Source organism: Ambystoma mexicanum, chromosome 8 (assembly GCF_040938575.1).
Source record: "Ambystoma mexicanum isolate Mex_15411 chromosome 8, UKY_AmexF1_1, whole genome shotgun sequence".
Lineage (NCBI taxonomy): Eukaryota > Metazoa > Chordata > Amphibia > Caudata > Ambystomatidae > Ambystoma > Ambystoma mexicanum.
The window spans coordinates 1,226,155,242-1,226,178,085 of NC_090929.1; the positions used below are offsets into that span (position 1 = coordinate 1,226,155,242).

At 49.1% G+C, this 22,844-nt stretch overlaps 1 protein-coding gene across 3 annotated transcripts in view; it reads left to right on the forward strand.

Moving 5' to 3' along the window:
- Positions 1-22,844, forward strand: part of TNKS2 (tankyrase 2) — a 2,182,082-nt gene that overhangs the window by 608,551 nt on the left and 1,550,687 nt on the right. For all 3 annotated transcript variants that reach the window (XM_069611330.1, XM_069611331.1, XM_069611332.1), the window contains exons 10-11: positions 10,523-10,614; positions 10,704-10,782. In XM_069611330.1, coding sequence (XP_069467431.1) covers positions 10,523-10,614; positions 10,704-10,782 — 171 coding nt within the window. The remainder of the gene's footprint in view (positions 1-10,522; positions 10,615-10,703; positions 10,783-22,844) is intronic.

The following is a 22,844-nucleotide window of genomic DNA, read 5'->3' on the forward strand; positions in this document are numbered from 1 at the left end:
TTTTGGCAGCACGGCTGACGAGAGCCTTGAGAGGTTGCAGACCTCAAAAGCTGCAGCGAAGTTGTTGAGCGCTGCAGTTCGCCAACCTTTGCCTTTTCGTCCTAGGGGACAGCAATGGAGGGGAGGTTCCTTTTCGTTATTACTCATCCTTCAGTAAATCGAGAGGAGCTGCAAGTCAAAGGGGCCACCGTAAGAGTGCCAGAGGTGGAAAACAGGGTACTCGAGGTGCCAAGGCCGCTCGGGCAGTTGCCGCTTTGCCCTCAGGCACTGCCGCAGCCGCTTTAGCTCAGTCATGAGGCCATGTCCCATGGTTCGTTGGTTGGGGGAAGGCTGGCGCAGCATCTTGTAGAGTGGCGTGCCATTACTTCAGATGTGTGGGTTCTGGAGATCATAGCCCATGGCTACTGTCTTCCTTTCCGGCAGAGGCCTCACTACAATCCACCAGGGAACCTCTCTTTGAAGAATCCGGATCCGCTCCTTGCGCAGGAAATTCAAGCCCCGCTGGAGAAAGGCACCATAGAACTGGTGCCTGTAGCGGAGAGGAACAAGGGATGGTATTCTCCTTATTTTTTGATTTCGAAGAAAGACTGGGGATTGAGACCCATCATGCACGATTTGAACAAGCTCCTCAGGAAGGACAAGTTCAAGATGGTTACTCTTTCTCTCAAGTCCTCCAGGCCCTTCAACTTCAGGACTGGTTGGTGTCTGAGGTTCGCGGTTGCCAACTCGCACTTTCAGTTTCGGGTCCTGCCGTTCGGATTGACCTCCGCCCAAGGGTCTTCACCAAGCTCATGGTGGTGGTGGCAGCGCATCTCAGGAAAGGGGGGATTCACGTCTACCCCTACCTGGACGATTGGTTGATCAGGGTGCGCTCTCCCGAGCAAGTCCTGGATCATCCGTCCGTCACCTGCCACTACCTTCACAAGCTGGGCTTCTCCCTCAACTTAAAGAAGTCCCATTTGACGCCAACCCAGCGGCTCCAGTACATCGGAGCAGTGCTCGACACATCCCTGGGGCAGTGTTTTCCTCCCCAGGTGAGGGCTCATCACATTCAGCAGATGGTGCACAAGTTTCAACATGCCCAGAGTCTCCCGGCATTTGAGTTGTTGAGGTTGCTCGGCCTCATGGCATCCTGCATTCTCCTGGTGCCGGAGGCCAGGTTGCGGATGAGATCTCTGCAGTGGGCCCTCAATATGCAGTGGTTGTAGTCCTCCGGCAGGATGTCAGACCCCGTTAAGGTGCCGCCCTCGGTCGCTCAGGACCTTCTGTGGTGGGCCGGCGAAGGCAATCTGATGAAGGGGGTCCGTTTTCGCTACCCTGGCCGGAGGTGACGATCGTGACTGACGCATCCCTCACAGGATGGGGAGCTCATGCCAACGAGTTGACAGTCAGTGGTCGTTGGTCTCCGTCAGAGTCGAGACTCAATATCAATTTGTTGGAGCTGAGGGCCGTCCGGCTTGCCCTGAAGGCTTTTCTGCCGACTGTGCGAGGAAAGAATGTCCTGATTCTGACAGACCACACAGTGGCCATGCACTACCTCAACAAAAAGGGGGGGGGGGGCAGGTTCACTTCCTCTGTGCACGGAGGCGATGCAGCTCTGGTTCTGGGCCATCCAGCAGGAAGTTTCAATCTCGGCAGTTCATCTGGCCAGAGACGAAAACGAGATGGCGGTTGCTCTGAGCAGGCAGAGCGCAATCTCTCACGAGTGGGAGCTGGCTCAGGAGATTCTCGTGGAGATCTTCGCCCTTTGGGGGACCCCTCAGGTGGATCTCTTCGCCTCCAGTGTGAACCGGAAGTGCGAAAGGTTCTGCTTGCGGGACTTTCCTCTAAAAGAAGCCTTAGGAGACGCGTTCGTGGTGGAGTGATCCTTCCCACTGCTGTATGCGTTTCCTCCAGTCCCCATCATCCCGCGAGTGCTGCGGAGGTTACGGAGGTTCGGTTCCCGGATGATCCTCATTGCTCCGGCTTGGGCTCGGAGGACGTGGTACCTTCTCGACTTATCCATCTGCCCTCCACGTCGTCTTCCCTACCGAGACGACCTGCTCTCACGGGAGGGGGGTCAGGTTCTCCATCCAGAGGTCAGATCCCTCAACCTTCACGCTTGGCTTCTGAAAGGTTGCGGTATAAGGATTGGGACCTCCCTGAAGACGTGATGGAGGTGTTGCTTTCGGCCAGACGGTTGGCAACAAAGTCCCTGTACCGTTGCCGTTGGAGAAAGTTCTGCGACTGGTGCAGGGTTAAGAATGTGGATCCTTTTTCATGTGACATTCCTGTGGTTCCGTGTTTTTTGCTTTCGTTGGCCCACAGGGGCCTGCAAGTGGGTACTGTTAAAGGTTACCTGGCGGCACTGTCTATTTAAGCGCTCGTCTGAGGAGTGTTCTTATTTCAAAATTCCTTTAATTTCTCAGTTTCTCAAAGGACTCATTAATGTGTTTCCGCCGTCACCTTTCCAGGTGCCTGGTTGGGATTTTAACCTTGTTCTGAAATTCCTTATGGGTGCTCCGTTTGAGCCTTTACATTCTTGTCCTTTGAGGCTGTTAACCCTTAAAACTGTGTTTTTAGTTGCAGTCATTCCGCTCGCAGAGTGAGTGAGTTCCAGGCACTTTCAGTTAAGCCACCCTTCACTGTGTTTCATAAGGACAGGGTTGTCCTTAGAGTTCGTCCTTCCTTTCTTACGAAGGTGCTGTCGGAATTTCATTTAAGCCAGAAGGTTGTTCTTCCGGCATTTTATCCTCCTCCACATCCTGGTAAGGAAGAGGAGAGGCTCCATAGGTTGGATCCTAGGAGAGCTTTAAGTTTCTACTTTTCTCGCATGTCCCGGGTCAGAGTGGACGATCAGCTCTTTATTGGTTACGCTGGAAGGCGTTTGGGACAGGCTGTGACTAAGCAGACTTTGTCCAGATGGATTATCTTGGCAATTTCTGAATGTGACCGCTTGGCGGGTAAGGACCCTCCGGTAGGCCTACGGGCCCATTCTACTAGTGGTATGGCTGCCTCTACTGCCCTGCAGATGGGTGTTCCTATTCGTAACATCTGTGATGCAGCCACTTGGGCTTTGGTCCATACTTTTGTACATCACTACTCCCTCGATTCTATCCATGGGCAGGATCTGGCCTTTGGCAAGGTGGTCCTTTACTCTGCAATACATTTCTATGTTCTAAATTCTTTTCCCTCCTCCATACGTTGGTACTGCTTTGGGAGTCTGTCATAGATATGGAATACGTCGTCGGACCATCCCATCGAAAGAACGTTACCAGGTAAGAGAGTAACTTGTTCGTTTGAATCATCATTTACAATTTTCATTTCAAATGCTTTTGCAGCTTTTTCTGCCCCTGATGCCAAAATAGGGCAAAAACTTTGTTTCGCTTTGCAATCAAAATATAAACCTTTTAGTAGGGGAACCGCATAAAGTGTTTTCCTAATCTATGCAATAAATCCTTCTGCTCCCTGGCTTCATTCCCAAGCAGTAAGTATTACTGAAAGGGAAATCTCAACTACACAAGCTATTGGTCGTGGCAAAAACCAATACACAAGTACTGCCATTTGTTGACTCAGAGCTGCAGTGAGGCAACATGAAATGCAACAGCATACCCCTCAATCTGCAATGTGTTCTCTTTCACATTTGTCATCTCTCCAGCATGGCATGTCTTTGCACCATCCGATACGACTATGCCAATGGTAGTGTAAAGGGGTGCAAGAACCATTTTTGGACCAGCCCACACACTATAGCACACCTCCCACTAACAGGTTCGACTCTGCCCGACAGCCATGAACACACAACTGGAGAGATGACACCCTCAGTATAACTTAGCATTTATTTGAAAGAAAGCAACATATTAGAAAAGACAGTAATTTTAGCATCAATTGGGAATAATAAAAATGCAAGTTAGAGAAATCACAAATATTTGGAATGCAGCCTCGCGTTCCTTGCATCTAACGCTGGGGACCCAGGCTCATCTTAAACAAACTGCTACTCACCACCAGGTGCCTCCCCTCATATCTTTCAGCCAGTTCTTAAGAGAGAGTGCACCACTAGGAGCCGCAGGGGTACATAAAGCTTTGGGCACTTGCTTGATGCCAGTCCACAGAAGAATTCCCCCTCCCCACGGGCCCCCAACCCCTCCCGGGTCATGGGGGACGCATTCTTGTACCTTTGTGCAGTCAGTCAGCGTGACACAATATTCCATAACTTTCTCAGTACAAAACATGTCTACTAATGGAAAAAAAAAACAGCTATGTGAATTTCCAAAAGCGATTCCTTTTCTTCCCCTCCCATCACAGAACACATGCGAAAGCGCAGGAATGTCTCTTATCATTAAAGGCTGGGTTGAGGCAGGCATTTCTCATGCGAAAGAGGATTTGTTTACGAAGCATGACGGAGCCACGGTTGCAAAGAAAGAATATTCCAGGAGAAGCTGGAATAATATGCATTGCAATTAACCCCTAGTGAGCAAACTTTACCGGGCCTGCATTCTGCAAGCTAGTGTTTTTATACTACAAGACGGGCTATTGAAGCGCTATAATGCTTTAAGCACTCAAATACAGGTCTCCATTAGCTACTAACATGGGTCTCTGCCCTGCCTTAGCAAGCTATGAATGTAACTTTCCACCCCTTTGATGCCTGCACGTTCAATGTAGCTCACTATGCTTGGTATGTAGATGCTACTAAACATTACTAATCCATCTATAAAGTTCTATATCAGCATTTAGTACACACAAGCTATTAGTCTTATCTATTAATGCAGCCATCTAAGGGCCTAATATGCAATATGGATAGCTCAGCAGGCTAATGCACCCAAGGAAAAAGCAACTTCCTTCACACTACAGCGACCCATGCAAGAGTCGTTGCCGAAACAGTGGTCTCAGGCAAGTGGTCAGTGGGACAATCTAGTGGTCGTTTCGCCAACACTTGTACAAAATCTTTGCTGGTGGACAAGGGAAAATATGCTGAAGGGGAAACCCTTCTACGATCCAGAGATGCAGACGATTGTCACAACGGACGCCTCTCTCGTGGGATGTGGGGCTCACTACCTTCACCACACAGCTCAGGGTCTGTGGTCTTGCGCGGCTAGAGCTTCTGGCAGTATTCAAGGCCCTGCAGGCGTTCGAATCCCACTTAATGAACCAAACTGTGCAAGCCCTGACATATAGCACAACAGCAATATTTTATATCAACAAACAGGGTAGCACATGTTCTCCAAATCTGTCCAGGCTTGCGCAGCAGATTTGGAAATAGCACTCAAATTTCTCTCGCAGACTCATTGAGCAGAGACCAGAAGAACACAAGTGGCAACTGCACGCAGAGGTCGTCGAATACCTCTTCTCTCAATGGGGTTTCCCCACAATAGATTTGTTCGCTACCAGCGAAAACAAGCAATGCCCAGATTTCGCATCGAGGTTCCCCAACCAGGCTCTCAGGGGAACACCCTATGGATGAACTGGTCAGGGAAATTTGCTTACGCTTTTCCCTCAACACCTCTCATGAGGAAGGTGGTGAACAAGATCCGCAAGGAACACGTGACGCTCATCCTAGTTGCTCCTATGTGGGCAAGACATGCCTGGTTTCCACATCTCCAAAAGCTGGCGATGTGCGATCCCATCAAACACCCGTGCCCATACAATCTGCCCACTCAGTACGGGGACTAACAGTGCACCCTCAACCTCCCTCAATGAACTTGGCAGCATGGCTCCTGAAGTCATAGAGTTTAGACATCTTAATTTGCCTCAGAGATGTATGGATATCCTGAAAGAAGCAAGAAAGCCTAACACTAGGCCCTGTTATTTTGACATGTGGAGGAGATTTATAATTTGGTGCCAGTCAAAACAGATTAACTCCATAGAATGTATTCCTTGCCACATTCTAACTTGTATGCTCCACTTGTTAGATTCAGGGTTATTATTCAACTCTTTGAATGTCCACCTGGCGGCCTTATCAGCCTATACCACTTCCCACAGTAAAGTCTTGTGGTGGAAGGTACCTGTCTTTAAAGCATTTATGGAGGGAGTAAAGAGACTGCACCCTTCAATTTCAAATCCGCCGCCAGGATGGGATCTCAATGTATTCGCTAAGCTCATGGGCCTCCCCTTTTGAGCCGATGCACACGTCTAGTCTCAAACTCCTGACTTACAAAACTGCCTTCTTAGTGGCTATTACTTCCATAAGAAGAGTTAGTGAAATACAAGCATTGTCAGTGCAGGACCCGTTCTTTGTTGTACACAGGACAAGCTGGTTTTACTTACTCACCCTAGGTTCTCCCCTAAATTCATCTCCAAATTCCATGTAAACCAGTCAATTGAGCTACCGGCTTTCTTCCAGGAACCCACCAGCTCAGCTGATGTAAAACTCCACACTAGATGTGAGGAGAGTGGTCCTCTACTATGTAGACAAGACCAGACCGCTAAGGAAAACAGATCAACTGTTTGTCTCCATAGTGCCAGGCAGAGAAGGTGACTGCATTTCAAAGAATGCCATCTCTAGGTGGATAGTCAAATGTATACAAATGTTCTATTCCCTATCAAATAAAACACTGCCTTGTATGCCCAGGGCTCACTCCACAAGAGGCACAGGAGTCATCCTGCTTTCATTGCAAATGTCCCTCTAGACAATATTTGCAAAGCAGCTACATGGAGCTTAATCATACTTTCACTCAGCACTACTGCATTGACACTCATTCCAAGACAGATACACAAGTGGGACAAGTGGTTCTAAGACATTTGTTCACTCATGAACCTTCTCACATCCCACCTCCTTCTTCTGACACGGCTCGATAATCTATGCACAGCATGTGATCTAAGCAGATTCCACAAGCCTCAGAAGGGATACATTACTCACCGTAATCATATTTCTGATGCTTGTATCGGCTTAGATTCACATGCGCCCACCCTTCCTCCCCTCGGAGAGAAGGTACATGGATGCTTATTGAGCTTGTCTGATACGCATCTGCTTGGTTACAACTGTACTCGCGCTACACCTCATGCTACCTCATGTCAGAAAAACAACAATCTGAGGAACCTTGACGTGTGAGGGATTATGGGTACAGTAGACGTCACACTAGGGATGGTATTACTGGCACGCCCTGTCGACGTCCCTTTTCGAATTTCGAAAAAAACAATTGTAATGCTCGGCCGCTTCCACTAGATGTCGGCCTATGCACAGCATGATAATAATCTAAGCAGATACAAGCATCAGAAATACGATGATTACGATGTGTGTGTGTGTGTGTGTGTGTATATGTATATATATGTGTATATATATATGTATGTATATATATATATATATATATATATATATATAAATAATATGATCAGGACGAACCCGGATGTAGTGTTACCCACACTTTTATTCCATTTACCATGTTAGTAACAGTAAATGTGATAATACAGAAATCAAATATATATGTATATATATGTATGTATGTATGTATGTGTATGTATATATATATATATATATATATATATATATATATATATATATATATATATAAATAATATGATCAGGACGAACCCGGATGTAGTGTTACCCACACTTTTATTCCATTTACCATGTTAGTAACAGTAAATGTGATAATACAGAAATCAAATACAGTACATCTAAAGTGTGGCACAGGAGAGCATAAAATGTACATTACATGTATTTAAAAAATCAACAGTACTTATCAACGTAAAAAAGGTGACTCAAATAAATATGGAGCGGTCCCTTTGCATTATCTTGGGGCCGTATACAAATGTGCATGCTCTATTAATCATTTGGTTTTACAGTGTTTTACAGTGTTTGGGTTAAACACATTGTTGTATTTGGGTTGTCGACACAACTGTGTTTCGGCCTGTATAGCAGTTGGGGGGTGCTGTTGTTGCATTGGCCTTCATCAGGACGTGAGATTAAAATGGTGTCTCATTCAATGGGATAGCCTCTGGTCGGAGTCTAAAAAGGACAGATATCAATCTATGAATTGAAGGGGTCTATATCCAGGGCATATTTGAAAAACGCATTCAAGCTTGATAATTTTTTTTTTTTTAAACCTGCAAGGGAAGTTTACTGTGCATTGTGAAATCATGCACGTCAAAGCAGAATTCTGAGGGTATGTGTGTGTGTGTTATCTGGAACACACATAAAACGGTTTTAGCAGTCTGTCTGGCCTTGTGGTAATACTAAGGGCATAGGGAGGGATGCTTGAATTACCTGAAGATGACTGGTATGGCACGAGTCATAGAGACTGCTTGATTGAGGCGGGCTTATCTTGTTTCTGTATGTCAAATGTGTAACACTATCAAAAATCGTCCACAAAAGCCCAGTTCTTATATAGGAAATCATACAGAATACATTCAGCTGCACTTACCCAATTGGGAAAGGGCCTGAGACTAGACCACTAATTTCCGGGTGCCGGCTCCCTGTAGTGGACCCTTTCACTGTTTAGGTGCTAAGATCCCTACTGGGGTGGTTACTGTGGGGTTTCCACATGCTACCACTGTGGTGTCCCAATAGTGATTGATATCATTGAAAAAGTCATTAGAAAAGGCCTTGTGTGTATACTAAGGTCTACTATGGATAGAGACACCCTGTGTGAGCAAACGGATGACTGAGACAGAGCGCCATGCTAGAATAGCCAGCAGCCCGGGTTGACAACCTGCTGCCAGTGGAGCACGTTCAGTGGTGTACATGTATCGCGGTTCCAGCATGCCGAAACCAGCCACTGTGATCGAACACCCGGTGACGGGAGGGGGGCATCTAAGAAATAGGTGAGGGTCCCCCCCTGTATGTGGTGTGTAACCCACATTAAGTGTATTAGCTGTTGTGAATAGGGAGTCCGTCCTCTGGCACATCATACAGCTGGATAACAAAGTGGGGCGCGCTGCACGGCAGACCGTGTTTATATAGTCACCATGGAAACCTCACTCCTCCTGCCTAACAGGTAGATTACATCTATGCTGAATTCTTCTTTGACGTGCATGATTTCACAATGCACAGGAAGTTCCCCTTGCAGGTTTAAAGAAATTAGCACGCTTTAATGATTTTTTTCAAATATGTCCTTTATAAAGACCCCATCAATTCATAGATGTCCTTCTTTTTAGACTCCGACCACAGGATATCCCATTGAATGAGACAGTATTTTAATCTTGCATCCTGATGAAGGCTGATGTAACACCAGCACCCTTCAACTGCTATACAGGCCGAAACACAGTTGTGTTGACAACCCAATAGCAATACAGTGTTTAACCCAAACACTAAAACCAGCTGATTAATAGAGCATGCATATTTGTATACAGCCCCAAGATAATGCAAACGGGCCACTCCACATTTGAGTCACCTTTTGTAGATTCTGTTGATAAGTACTGTTTGTATACTTCTAATGTACGTTTTATGTTTTTGGATGTTGTGTATTGCATTTGATTTATCTGTATTATCACGTTTACTGTTGCTGATATGGTAAATGGACTAAAAGAGTGAGACACTCTATATCCGGGTTCGCCCTGATCCTTCTCATATATATATATATATATATATATATATATATATATAACAAACCTTTACCATAATCATCCTATTACCAATAAACCACATAGTACATCACAAAATGTAACCCTGATTCCTGTAAATATCTAAAAAAGTAAAGAATTTCTCACGAGATTAAAATTGCAAACATCCTCAATCATAAAGCTCACTAATCCATACTCAAACTAATTAAAGATTCACATTTCTTACACATATTGTTACCTAGGTAGATCAGGGAAGTGTCAGGTGCCCCTTAATATTTTCATCCCATTAATGTACACATCTCTTCTTAAAGAGACGTTTCTTTTTCCTTTGTGTGACTGGTTTGTTGCCACTTTGCTGGAAGCCAAATATAAGGATGACAACCGTCTTCATAGCTGGCAGTCCTATATAGGAAGATATGGTATTGAACCTAGGGGTTTCCTCATCAAAGTCCTTGTTCCCAGAATGGGCTGTTACTTCCATTGAGGTACCTCTTACTCATACCCTTAGGGAGGGTCTTGCGGATGGCAGACTCGCCTCCCTAGCCTCAAAGGGGGTGGCTTCCCCTTGTGGAGAAGGGACGAATAGCCACAATTTGTTACAGTACTTGCTTTACACTGGTTACTGGAACAAATGCTTTCCATTTTCTCCTATGGGTGAATGTATATATCTATTTTATAGTCGGTGTGTAACAATATTTGCCTGGATGTTTCATGGCCTATTGCATTTTTTAAAGGGCAAAGGGCTTCCACAGGGTAATCCTAGATTCCTAGGAGCATCTCATGGTAAGCCTGTTAACTTTGAGAACAGCTTTGCTTGAGGTAAGTTGAATTTGGAGAAAGTGGATGCAGTTAGGTACTGAGTTTTCAAATGTAATCATATGTACACATGGTTTAGAAAGAAAAGCGCTCAGCATTCAGAATTGATTGAAAGGGACTTTACCATTTGAAACTTGTGCATTTCCAGTGCTCACTTAAAGCATAAGCTATTTTATTGTTAATAATGATCTCAAGAACTGTAATTTTTTAACAATTACTTTTTCACATCTAGCACTGCGCAGCTGCCTCTCCATATTCAAGGAGAAAACAAGCCTGCGAGTTTCTTTTGAGAAAAGGAGCAAATGTTAACGAGAAAACAAAAGAGTAAGCAGCATATTTTTAAAAGTTCTCCCTTTTCTGCATTTACAGAATACAAAGATATAACACATTTTTTTTCTGTTTGTTATATGTAGCTTTCTGACGCCTCTCCATATAGCATCTGAAAGAGGTCACAATGACGTTCTAGAGGTAGTGCTAAAGCACGATGCAAAGGTATGCGCTGACTACTATATTCACAAATTAATCTGTAAATGCTAGCATGTTTTGATACGTTTTGTATTTGTAAACCATGTGGGAAGATAGGTACATCTCTGTTAATCTACAAATACTGATTGTACCAACAGGATATTCACTACATAGCTTGCTTTCAAATGATCTACACTCCTGGAGTGGGCTGGGCAAACAGTTGAGCTGCTCGGATATTAGGCATTACCTACAGGTACATGCTCATATTCCGAGGAGTGTTGTTGGCTCCTATTGGCTGCTCATCTTTGTCTGCAGTCTGTCACCTGGCACTTGCATCCACCCGGCACCTCTTTCCTCCCACTGCTTTGCTCGACTCTGCTCTCCTTAGCCAACAGTTGCAATGCCTCATTTCCATGCTGCCAAGGAAATGAAAGATGGGCTCTTCAATGATCCCATTTTCATGGTGGCTGTTGTCACAGATGGCACAGAAAACACTGATTCTCAAGGATGCTTTAAGGATTTTTACTTTCAACTTTGTGGGCCCTAGGGGCGTCCCTAGCCCTCTCGTCTCCCAGGCATTGCACTCTTTAGCTCAGGCACCTGTAATTCCCTCTTAGTACTATCGATCAGTAACCCTTACTGCTTGGTTTCTATCTTAGCCGAGAGCCGTTTTCCCTAAAGGAGTAGCTCTCCCTACTCTCACCACTAGTTAGTATTCTAATGGGGAAATAACATTGTATTGTACCTTGCACTCGCCCTGGAAGATTAACCTGGGTCCGCTCACGACCAATGTTACCTTGCAATTCTTCTCAGCCTGCCCCTTCTCTCAACTCCTCCCTACCAACCTTCTGTCCCTCCGATGTTTCACTCTGCTTTATTCCTGCCTCCACACTTCGATAACTTTTTTCTTCTCTCCCACTATTACCATCCCTAGGACTACCACTCTTCCTCCTAATACCACTCCTCCCACTACTCAAACTCTTCTGCTCAGTCATCCTCTTTTTATTCAGGATCTTTCTTCTCACATGCACAGATTACATTATCTGCTCTACACACCCATCTCATAACCGCACACTCTCACACTACAGAACCACTAACACTCCTAAGCCAATGGCTCATCTGATCCAAAACTCTTCTCTGCCATCCGCTGCTCCCTCCATTCTCTTGTTGGTCTCTTGACCTCCGTCCTCCTGGCCTCACCCGGTTCACCCACACTTACTGTTTCCTGTCCCTACTTGTATTTCCGTCTCTTGCTAAGGATTGGCCAACTGTCCCTTTTATTTTTGAAACTTTGTTTGTTTTAAAACACATTGCCACAGTCGCATAACCTACCCATTCGGAATGCCATCATTACATAAACAGAAACCACAAAAAGAAAAGGATATGCGTGTTTACATCTGCTGTCAATATCCCTGAATACGTTTCTCTAATGTCCTTTCTGAGTCCGGTGAGATCCTTTCTAATGTGGCCCGGTCCATATCACCCATTGTTTTACACCCCTGCCCACCCCCGTAAGCCACATAAGGATGAGGAAGACCCAAGTCATCCCAATCCATGGCCCCTCTCTTTTTATGCCGTGGGCCACATGCCCCCGTCAGAAAACAAACTGTACATGTGGCCCCATACAGCTGGGGTGCGGGCGTGTAGTGGCAACGTGCGTATATAGGCCACTTCAACATCATAGCAATATGCAATATTTTCCTGGGTCCCAGCTTTTTCCACCACACCACTGCTATCCTTCTACAGGCTAGGACCAGCTGCAGTCCCACTAAATGCTGATACGGCTGAGCCAGGGGTCCATTACCACCTCCCCCACTACAGTGGATAGGGTACTGAACACCTCTCCATAAAACTGCACAATGGGGGTGTACAGGTCCAGACGAGATGTACAAAATCGGTCCCCGGCACCATACATCGTGGACACTCCGCAGACACCTTCTCATAGTATTTATGACGTTTTGATGCATTACAGGAAGGCTGGTGCACATAATTAAAGTGTAGCTGCCTATAGTGTGCATTAAGCGATACGCTCCGGGTCTGGGCCTTAATGTATTTCCGTGCTTCCTCCTCAAACTCCGTCTTTAGTGCCTTTTTCCCCCCTCTGTTATGCTTGACCTCCTGCCTTTGGGATGGCAGCCCTCATCTTCTTATAGATCTGCAAGATCTGCCCATTCCCCCAGTCACCTTGTTGACCTCATGCAACAAGGGAAAAACAGGTGGTTGTTGCAGGAAGGACAAAAAGAATGTCTTGAATTCATTACTGATCATGTAATATATAAATATGGTTATCCCCCCTTTTCGTTCACTCATCCGGGCTTAAGAATTGGGTATCCGCATAGAAATCCTGCAGCTTTGTTACAGCTCATTTATCCATTAATGTACAGTATACACACTCTCTGGATATTCCCAGACCCTGGATATGTTTCACCAGGAGGGCAGGTGAGTACAGCATTGCCATCCCCATCTTATCTGCTATTTTCCTCCATGTCTCACACATGCTCGCCAACACCTCTCGCCCTGCAACCAACTTTCACCAATATCACAGCTCGCAACAGATGTGCTGCCGCTATCGCTCTCTCAATTTGAACATGAGGTTTACTTGGTCTCGCTTCGTACCAGAACGACAAGACGTGGGCTTGCGCCGCCCAGAAATAATATTAGTAATCTGGGGGCGCTAGTCCCCCCTCTTCCGCAGGCTGTGTTAGCACCTCCAACGCACTCTCATCACCTTCCCTATCCACAGAAATCCTAACCGCATACCCTGCAATTTCCTAAAGAAACATCTGGGGAGTATTATGCGCAGGTTTTGGAAGAGATAGATTCATTTGGGTAACACCACCATCTTAATCAGTCACTCGCCTGATCAGGGTGAGGGGGGAGACCCGTCCACCTATCCAACTGCCCCTGTAATTTATCCACCGCCCCCTGCTGTAGTTTTCCCAAAAGAGTACCTCCGGGTCTCGATATCTCCAGCCCCAAGTACTTAGCATTATCTTGTTCCCATTGGAACCCATAGTCCTCTTCAAATGGAATCACCCTGGCTGTGAGGGGGAGGGAGGGGAGAGTATCAGCGACTTAAAATAGTTGATTTTTAGGCCAGACATGTCGCCAAATTGTATATTAGAAAGGATTGTGTCCTCCCACGTGTTTCTTATCTTATGATATTTCCAATTTCTGATGTTTGTCAATCTGCTTAGAATCACATCCTGTGCATAGTCTGACATCCAGTGGTAACTGCGGAGTATTGCATCTTGTCTTTCGAGAATCGAAAGGGGACGTCGACATGGGCGTGCCTGTAACACTATCCCTACGTGACGTGTAGTGTACCCAAGATCCCTTGCGCGTCAAGGTCCCTCAGATTGTTTTTTTCCACCCAGATAACTGGTTGCCCTTATGCAGAGCGCATAAAGAACATTGCTATTGTCCAACGACCTTTGGTCGAATTATTCTATAAAGATATTTAATATCACCCCTTCCGTCCCTTGTCTTGATGGCTGTTGCAGTTTCTGGCCAAGACCTGCGAGATTCGAGGGAAGGTGATCCTGTCAGCGTTGCCGACCACGTGGCTGGGCCTTCCACCGGCCTATACAGTATGGAGAGTGGGGTTGGTTGGACATTTCTTTTCAAACTGAAAATGCCTTTCCCTTTCTTCCCTCTTTACCAGTTGGTCTTACTCGCTCTGCGTAACCTCAGCTATGGAGAGGACTCCATTTAGATTTTGCCCTATTTGTAAGAGCAAATTCCTATGGAAGGATAAGCACAGATGGTGTAACCGGTGCTTGCCGCTCGATCCTAAAGAGGAAGGGTGTGCGGCCTGTAAGCTCCTCCGCCCCAAGACTTTGAAGGAGCGTAGAGTAAAACAGTGGGCGGCCTATGGTATTTCCAAGGCCAGGACTTCACCCACTGCCGCTACCACCGAATGTGACGACGGCGAGAGTGACTATCAGGCCTCCGAACCCGAGGTTTTTGACCTTTCGACGGAACGCTCGCGTTCCACATCGTCTGTCCACGGCCCTGATAAGCATGGCGTAAGCTCTGCTATGGGCAAGTCACCCCGGCGACAAAGACAGACACGTGCATGACACTAAGCACACAACATCTAGCCTTACTTCGACTATGTTGAAAAAGACTTTAGCGCCAAAGGGTGCACCAGTAATTCCGGTGATACCCGCCGATCGACGAGATCAGCAGCCCTCCCCACAGCCGCATGCGCCTAGCGACTGGGCAATGCAAGACAAAGGGCGCTAGCCCCAAAACACACAGTTCCGTCGACACGCATCACAGGAAAGCGTACGGCAATGACAAACAAAGGACTCAAGATAAGGCCTTACCGCAGCCGAAAGTTACAGCACTGCCGGAAAAGGTGGCAATAGGGGCAAGGCCCCGATTCAACCGAAACTGACTCCCTTACAACCGTCAGATGTAACTACACGCCTCCCGACTGGTGAGGACGTTGAGGTCAGTCTGGCAAGAATTGTGGCCGCTGATTCCCATAAACGGCACGCTAGGGACTCTCGGAAAGTCTCCGAAAGAACCAAAGACCCGAGATCTAAGGCTAGCGTTCAGAAGTCGAGGGAAGGGCACAGGGATACCCCACCTTTCTCGGTCCCGCCAGAGGAATTCTCTGAGGGAGAGGAAGGACTTTCTTCGATGCTAAGGCACAGAGCTCTACGTTTTTCGACAGAAGAGAGTGCTATTGACACTTTTTCGACGGAAGACGATGAGAGAGACACCTTTCCACCGCTAGACCCTTCCAGATCGTCAGTCTGGACTAGGGAAAAGTTTGAGGACTGCATGGAAAGGCTGGGCAAGTTTGTTTCACGTGCAGAACAACCTACACCAAGAAGGCCAAGGGAGGAAAGCCCTGCTAACCGTAGATCTAAATTCCCAAGGCTTTTTGACCCCTCTTTAGAAGAGGACCTATATAATTATGACCTTACTGAAGAAGACATTCTACCAGTTAAGGTACAGTAGAATCCTTTCTATAACGAGGAGGAACATGAGCCCTTTGGAGATGAGCCCATTGAGGTTGAACCTATGGAAGGCTGGGGGGAGGACCCAGATGTGGGTGACCCTCAACCATGCCAGTCCCCAGAGCCACAAGACCCAGATATTCTGGCCTTGGACTCTCCTCAGAACACCCCTACAAGAAATCCTTCTCCTATTGATGATCAACTAACATTTAATGTAATGTTACGTAAAGAAGCTGATCACTTTAAAATTGGCACTGAAGAGGCAGCACCTGAAGCCGACTTCGTTGAGGATATACTCCAAGAGAAGCCGCCAACCAGCCAAACCATCCCTCTACTCAATTCGATTAAAAAACGCCTTGCGGGAGGCCACCAGGGGGTGCACAGGCGATGGCTGCCTGAAGACGCTGCTCCTGCCAAAACTGGGCCATGTTGAGGGATTGAGCCCCCCCCCCCGCAATCCCCCACGAAATATCTGTGGTTCTCAGTGGCAGTGAACCCCGGGGGACCCCCCTGGGCAAAAGAGCGACGCCAAAAGACCCTCGGGTGCCCGAGAACGAGGCCTCGCGGTCCAACGAGAAAATCCACGAGAGGCCCCGCCCACCTCCGGAGCTGCGCGGGGAGTCGTGGTACGCGGTAGCCGTTGAGGCCTGCAAGCGCACCTGACCTCTCCACCCTACCTTGGTCACAGAGCACGTCGGCGCTCTGATGGGGGCTCCACCGTCGGGGCCTCCACCGTCGGGGCCCCGCGGCACAGGAGAACGGTACCAGCGCGGAGTGGAAACCCCAGGCGGCGACACGAGCCGCGGACCCGCCAAAGGAGAGGCAGCCCGCTTGACCCGAGCTTCCAAACACGGAGCCGAGCAATGGGGGATGCCGAGCCCCTGTCCAGCGGACCCTGGCGAGGGCCATCAGAGCGGTGGACAGCGGACAACAGCGGGACACGGCTGGTGAGAGGCCCAAGCGGGAGGAGACTTACGCAGGTGGTGGCCCCTGGGCTCCTTCCCAGGGCGAGTGCCCGCCTGGCGACGAACTCTGAAGTAAACATGGCCGATAGTATCTAAACAGCATGCCATGGGCCTAGCCTGGACCCTCATCCGATCACAATTTGACACACATCGCCGCCACCTCCCCACCACAGGGACAGGCGACCACAAGCAGCAGGAAAAGGGCGTGTAAAGAGTGTGAGGCCCCCGCCGGAGGCCGGTGGGGCGCGTGCCCGCGCAAAGATAGCTCCCCACGGAGCGGTTTTGCCCCCGAGGACCACCGGCCGGAGGGAGAGAAAGGGAGATCGGATGAGCTGGCGCCACACACTCCAGGAGTACCGCTACCAGGACGCCAGAAGGGAGATTAGCAGCCCGGAACGGACGACCAGAATATCCCAGCCCGAGACCTCGCCCCCGCCCACCCTTACAATGGAAAAGGGCTTTACCTCGGTCCTGCAGGAGATCAGATACATGCGGGCGGACATCGGCCAGAAAATGGAGAACATGGACCGTAGGGTGGACAAGGTCGAGGACAGACAGTTGCAGCTGGAGACCAACCAGTCCTCAGCAACGACCCAAGAGATGGACATGTCCCTGAGAATAGCCGCTCTAGAAAAAAGAGACGAGGAGAGAGCCAGGCAAATGGACGATTTCGAAAATAGGGAACGAAGGAACAACCTCAGAATCTTTGGGGTGCCGGAGTCGGAGGGAGAAACGGAAAGAGAATTAAACCGGGTGGTGAGTGACATCATCATCCTCCTTTTCTCGGACGAGATGACGACCGAACCAACGTTTGATTGGGTCCACAGAGCGGGGGGCAGAGCTGGGGGCCCCCGGTCAATTCTAGTCTGCTTTCATTACTACACTGAGAAAGCGAAGGTTCTGGAGGAGGCCAGAAAGACACGGGAGATTACCTATAACAATGCATAAGTGTCCATTTTCCAGGACCTCTCTTCAAACACGCTGGCCAAACGCAGGATGTGCCGCCCTCTAACACAAATGCTAAAAGGGAAGGGGGTGCGCTATAGGTGGGGGTACCCCTTCTCCCTCTCATTCGAGTACGAGGGCCAATGGTCGACCCTGATTACAGAGGAGGACATAAGGGGAGCCATCCAAGAGTATGTGTCGGACCCGTCCCCGCGCAGAGAACTCACGGGATTCGCAGCGGAAGGAGCCAGAGAACGCAGGCCACAAGGAGAGAGAAGAAAGAAGACTGGTCCACGGAAATTTAAGAAACTGAACCCGCCGTCCCCGACGACGGACAGGGAGGACGCCGACCCCAGACACGGAGGAGCGGGCCGGTCGGGCCTGGGGTAGTCTGGTAGCTGAAACACCAATCTGGAAGTGAAAAAGGGGCACGGGGAAACCGGGCAAAGAACTTGGTTCACGAGCACAACATCCGGCCTGGCTCAAAGACGAGTTGACTTCCAGGACCATGGGGTCCAAGAACGTAAGGGGCCTCCCAGAACAGCAAGTATATCGGCTACCTGGGGGAGGGCGCTCGGGGTGGGGGGAAAATGGGGGGGCTCAAGGAGGAGTGATTTCTGACATTAGCCCATCCGGAGGCGGTAGGCTGGTGGTCCGGCCAATTACCAGCAATGGTGGAACTATTTGGCTGGCCGCCGGGGTGGGGGTCGAAGGAATAGTTGGGGTTGTTCAGTTCGGAGGGGGGACCAGGGGGCAGTTGGGGACAGGTTTAAGGCCCACCTGGGGGGCGGGGGAAGGGGGCAAGGGAGATCAGGTTATAACACAAAAGGAGCAGGAAAGGAAAAGTGCCATGAGTCAGCGATCCAGTAAGATGTTGATCCTAGACAATGGCTGATGATCTGCCTGCCCTGGGCGTGGGTTCCCTTAATGTGCGGTGGTTGAACGCCCCAACCAAGAGATCCTTAGTCTGCAGGGAATTCAGGAGGGCAAAGCTTGACCTGCTCTTTCTTCAGGAAACACACTGGGTTCGGGGGAAGGAACCGAAATTGCGTGGAGGCGGGATCGCGGAGGTCCTCAGCGCATCTCACAGAACCAAGAAAAGGGGGGGCTAGCCATACTGCTAGCAAGGGATGTTGGCTTTGAAGTGGAAGCCACGGTGAGGACCCAGAGGGCCGATATCTGCTGGCAAGGGGCTCTTTGCGGGACTCCCCTCTGACTCTGGCAGTTGTGTACGGCCCCAATGAAGGCCAGGCTCAATTCTGGGAGGGAGTGAAGGACAGATTGAAATTGTTTGTTCGCGGGATGTTGGTGGTGGGGGGGGGGGAATTTCAATATGGTCCTAGACCCAACCGCGGATAGAAAACGCTTGGGGCCCCAACCCACTAGGGCTGCAGATGAGACCATGGTCCGTACCTTCCAGAGGGTCAACGCGGAGCTGGGCCTGGTGGACACCATTCCGACTCCCAGGACAGGGTTCCCCTCCTTCACTTACTACTCAGCAATCCACACATCATACTCGCGTATAGACTACAGCCTGGTAGACAAACCCCTTCTTCCACATGTCTCTGGCCACAGGGTTGACCCGGTCCCTTGGTCCGACCACGACTTGGTCCGTACCACCATAGTAGGGGGATGGCGGAGTGGCAGCAGAGGACGATGGAAATGTAATGACTCCCTGTTGAAGGACGAAGTTCTGGCACAGGAAGTGCAGGACGCCATCTCGGAGTACTTCGAGTTGAACGACAATGGCGAGGTGGGCACACACGTGCTGTGGGACGCCTTCAAGGCGACCTTACGTGGTGTCCTCATTAGAATGGGAGCCCAGAAAAAGAGGGAGAGGGAGGCTCAGGAAAAGACCCTGAGGGAAAAGATAGCCCAACTTCAGCCGGGAGACCTCCCGGAGGCAACCCTGGAAAGGGATCAGATTGCCTCCCAAGAAAACTACAAACTCCAGTTGAAAGACCTCCTCCTACATAAGACTGAGCGGAGCCTCCAACTAGTGAAACAGAAATATTATGAGAAGGGGGACAGAGCTGACAAAATCCTGGCCTGGAAACTCAGAGAAATTCAGAGGAACAGAACGGTGAAGGCAGTGAAGAATGATCGGGGATCATTAGATCACGACACCCCAAACATTGGAGCAGCCTTTCGCCGTTATTATGAAAGGTTATACTCGTCATAATATGACGGGGATGACATCCAGATTGAGGGTTTTCCTGGACTCCATCCAGATCCCGTCCTTGACAGGTGAAATGGCGGAGGGTCTAGAGGGCTGGGTGACGGAAGAGGAGGTGGAGCACGCAATCAGTGGGATGAAGGTGGGAATGTCCCCGGGGGAAGACGGCTTCTCCGTATACTTCTACAAGAGGTTTCGGGCTATCCTAGCCCCACATCTGGTGAGGGTGTTTAACGGGGTGTTAGAAGGGGGCTCTCTGCCAGATACCATGTTGAGGGCCATAATTGTGGTTCTGCCCAAAGATGGCAAAGACCCCACTGAATGCTCCTCATATCGTCCGATTTCCCTCCTCAATATAGATGTTAAGATCCTTGCCAAGGTGATAGGCAAACGGATGGAGGGGATAATGCCCAAGCTGGTTCATGGGGATCAAGTGGAGTTCATAGGGGGCAGGCAAGGCTCTGATAACATTAGGAAGACGATAGACCTAATCCACCATGCCCAAGAATCAGACCTCGAAGCAAGTCTGCTTTCCCTGGACTCCGAGAAAGCTTTTGACAGGGTAGAGTGGAGGTACATGCAACTCCTCCTCCTTCGATTGGGCTTCGGGGATCACATCAGGAACTGAGTTTCCACCCTATACGGGGCCCAAACGTGCGGGACGCGGCAGGGATGCCCACTCTCCCCTTTAATATATGTCCTGACGATGGAGCCCCTGGCCATAGCGGTCCGAGCCCACCCCAACATTAAAGGGATTAAAAGAGGAGAGGTGGAGTTCAAGCTCTCCCTGTTTGCTGACGATATTCTAGCAAACCTGGTGGAGCCCAGCTCCTCCCTCCCCCCCTCCTGTCCCTGATGACGACCTTTGGGCAATTCTTGGGGTTAAAAATTAACGCATCAAAATCAGTGTTACTCCCTATGAGGGCTCAGGAACCGGGGCTGGACCACCGGGATAGGTGTGCAGGGATTGTGTTGGGGAGGGACTCCATTAGGTACTTGGGTGTGCTCCTCACGAGAGATCTCTCAAAATTGGCTTCGGCGAATTATGGGCCCATTATGGCGGAGATTAAATCAGATCTGAGGAGGTGGGGAGGTATGATCCTGTCCTGGTACGGGCGCATGACAGCGGTGAAGATGAACATCCTCCCAAGACTGCTGTATCTTTTCACGGCACTCCCAACGGGGGGGGTCCCTGACCAGATGTTTTGAGTCTTACAGAGGGCAGTCCAAGAGTTTGTATGGCAAGGGCGGAACCTGAGGATAGGGAAGGCCATTCTAACGTTACCTAGGGAGGAGGGTGGTTTCAGGCTGCCTGACTTTCTTCTCTACCACCGGGCCGCCAAGCTAAGGGTCCTGTTGGAGCATATGAGGGAGGGGATGGGCACCTATTGGTCTTATCTGGAGGACATGGATGCCCACCCTCTGAAAGTACACGACCTTTTGTGGTTGCCGCGTAAACACATCCCAAATAAACTGCAGACCCACCCAACCCTGGGAATACTTTGGTCGATCTGGAAAGAAGGTGCCACAACTGCACACCTCACTTCATGGCCCTCCTCGATGTCTTCGCTCTGGGACCACTCGCTCAAACTAGGTAGCAGGGGATTCAGGAATGCCCAGTCCTGGTCGGATGGGGGGCTGGAATGGGCGGGGCAACTGTTCAAGGAGGGAGAGTTCCTCGAATACGAGGAGCTGCGAGATGCGCTTGGGCGGGGGTCTCTTTCAGTCTTTGAATACTTGCGCCTGAAGGGCATCCTCTGTGACCAGACTTGGGGCCTGAATCTGCGGAGACAATTGACCCCCTTTGAAAAGTTACTAGACACGGCCACAACAAGGAAGGGGGGTAGTATCCAAAATGTACCAGATATTGAATACTGTTAACTTGGAAGGGCGGAGAGGGTTTCGGGGGTTCGGGAATGACTTGGCAGGAGAGGCTCTCTCGGAGGACGCATGGTCTAGAGTATTTAAAATAGCATTCCATGGGAAACTGTTTACGTCGGACATGGAGCACAACTTTAAGATCCTACATGGATGGCATAGAGACCCATTGAACTTATCCAAGATGTTCTCGAGGGGTGTCCCCCAGATGCCCAAGAGGATGTGGCCAAGTGGGGACGAGGGGTCACATGTGGTGGTTCTGCCCTAAGGTACAGGGGTTCTGGGAGAAGGTACGGGGATGGATGGCGGAGGTCACCGAGGAACTACTCCCACTCAATCCGTTGATGATGTTGTTGGGCCTCCCGCCGGAGGAGGCGGAAATATATAGGTACCCAAGAATGTGGGAGACCATGTTGCAAGCAGTTAGTGGCCCTAGCGCAAAGGTGGAAAAGCCCAGAGACCCCCTCTAAGGAAGACTGGCTAAAAAAACTTAAGAACATGTTCCTCATGGACAAACTGACAGCCATGGTAAACAATGAATCGAGCACCTTCCAGGCAAATTGGTATGGGGTTTACCAGGCATGGGGGTGGGATGCTCACTGACATTATGTGGACAACATGGGGCGTGAGGGCGATGGAGCCCAGAGAGCACCACTCAAGGACAATGGTGTAACCCACGGCCCGGGAGACAGCGGATCGGTCTAGGCCATCATTTACGGGAACGCATAGCACAGCTCCAAGGCACCGAACTATGAGTACTGAGGACGACTCCTGCGATTGGTTTTTCGATGGGACACTGATCTGGGGGGAGGGGTGGAGTTGGGGAGCGGGGAGAGGAGGGAGGGGAAGGAGACCACGGGGGGTTTGAAGATGATGTAAAATGTAATATTCATATTGCTCCCGGTGTTGTCATTGTTTCTTGTTCTGAAAAATTACCAATAAAACCAAAGTTTAAAAAATAAATAAAATTAAAAAAACGCCTTGCTCCATCTTTGTCTACACCGGCTCTTATGAGAGGTGTAAACCCAAGAATTGAAAAACTCTTCCACACTTCTCCATTCGACTCTCTATATATTAGAGGTCATTCCACCCCAGATTCATTGGTAGTCACTACCACAAGGAAAAGAGCAGCGGTTCCTTTGTCAACAGGCG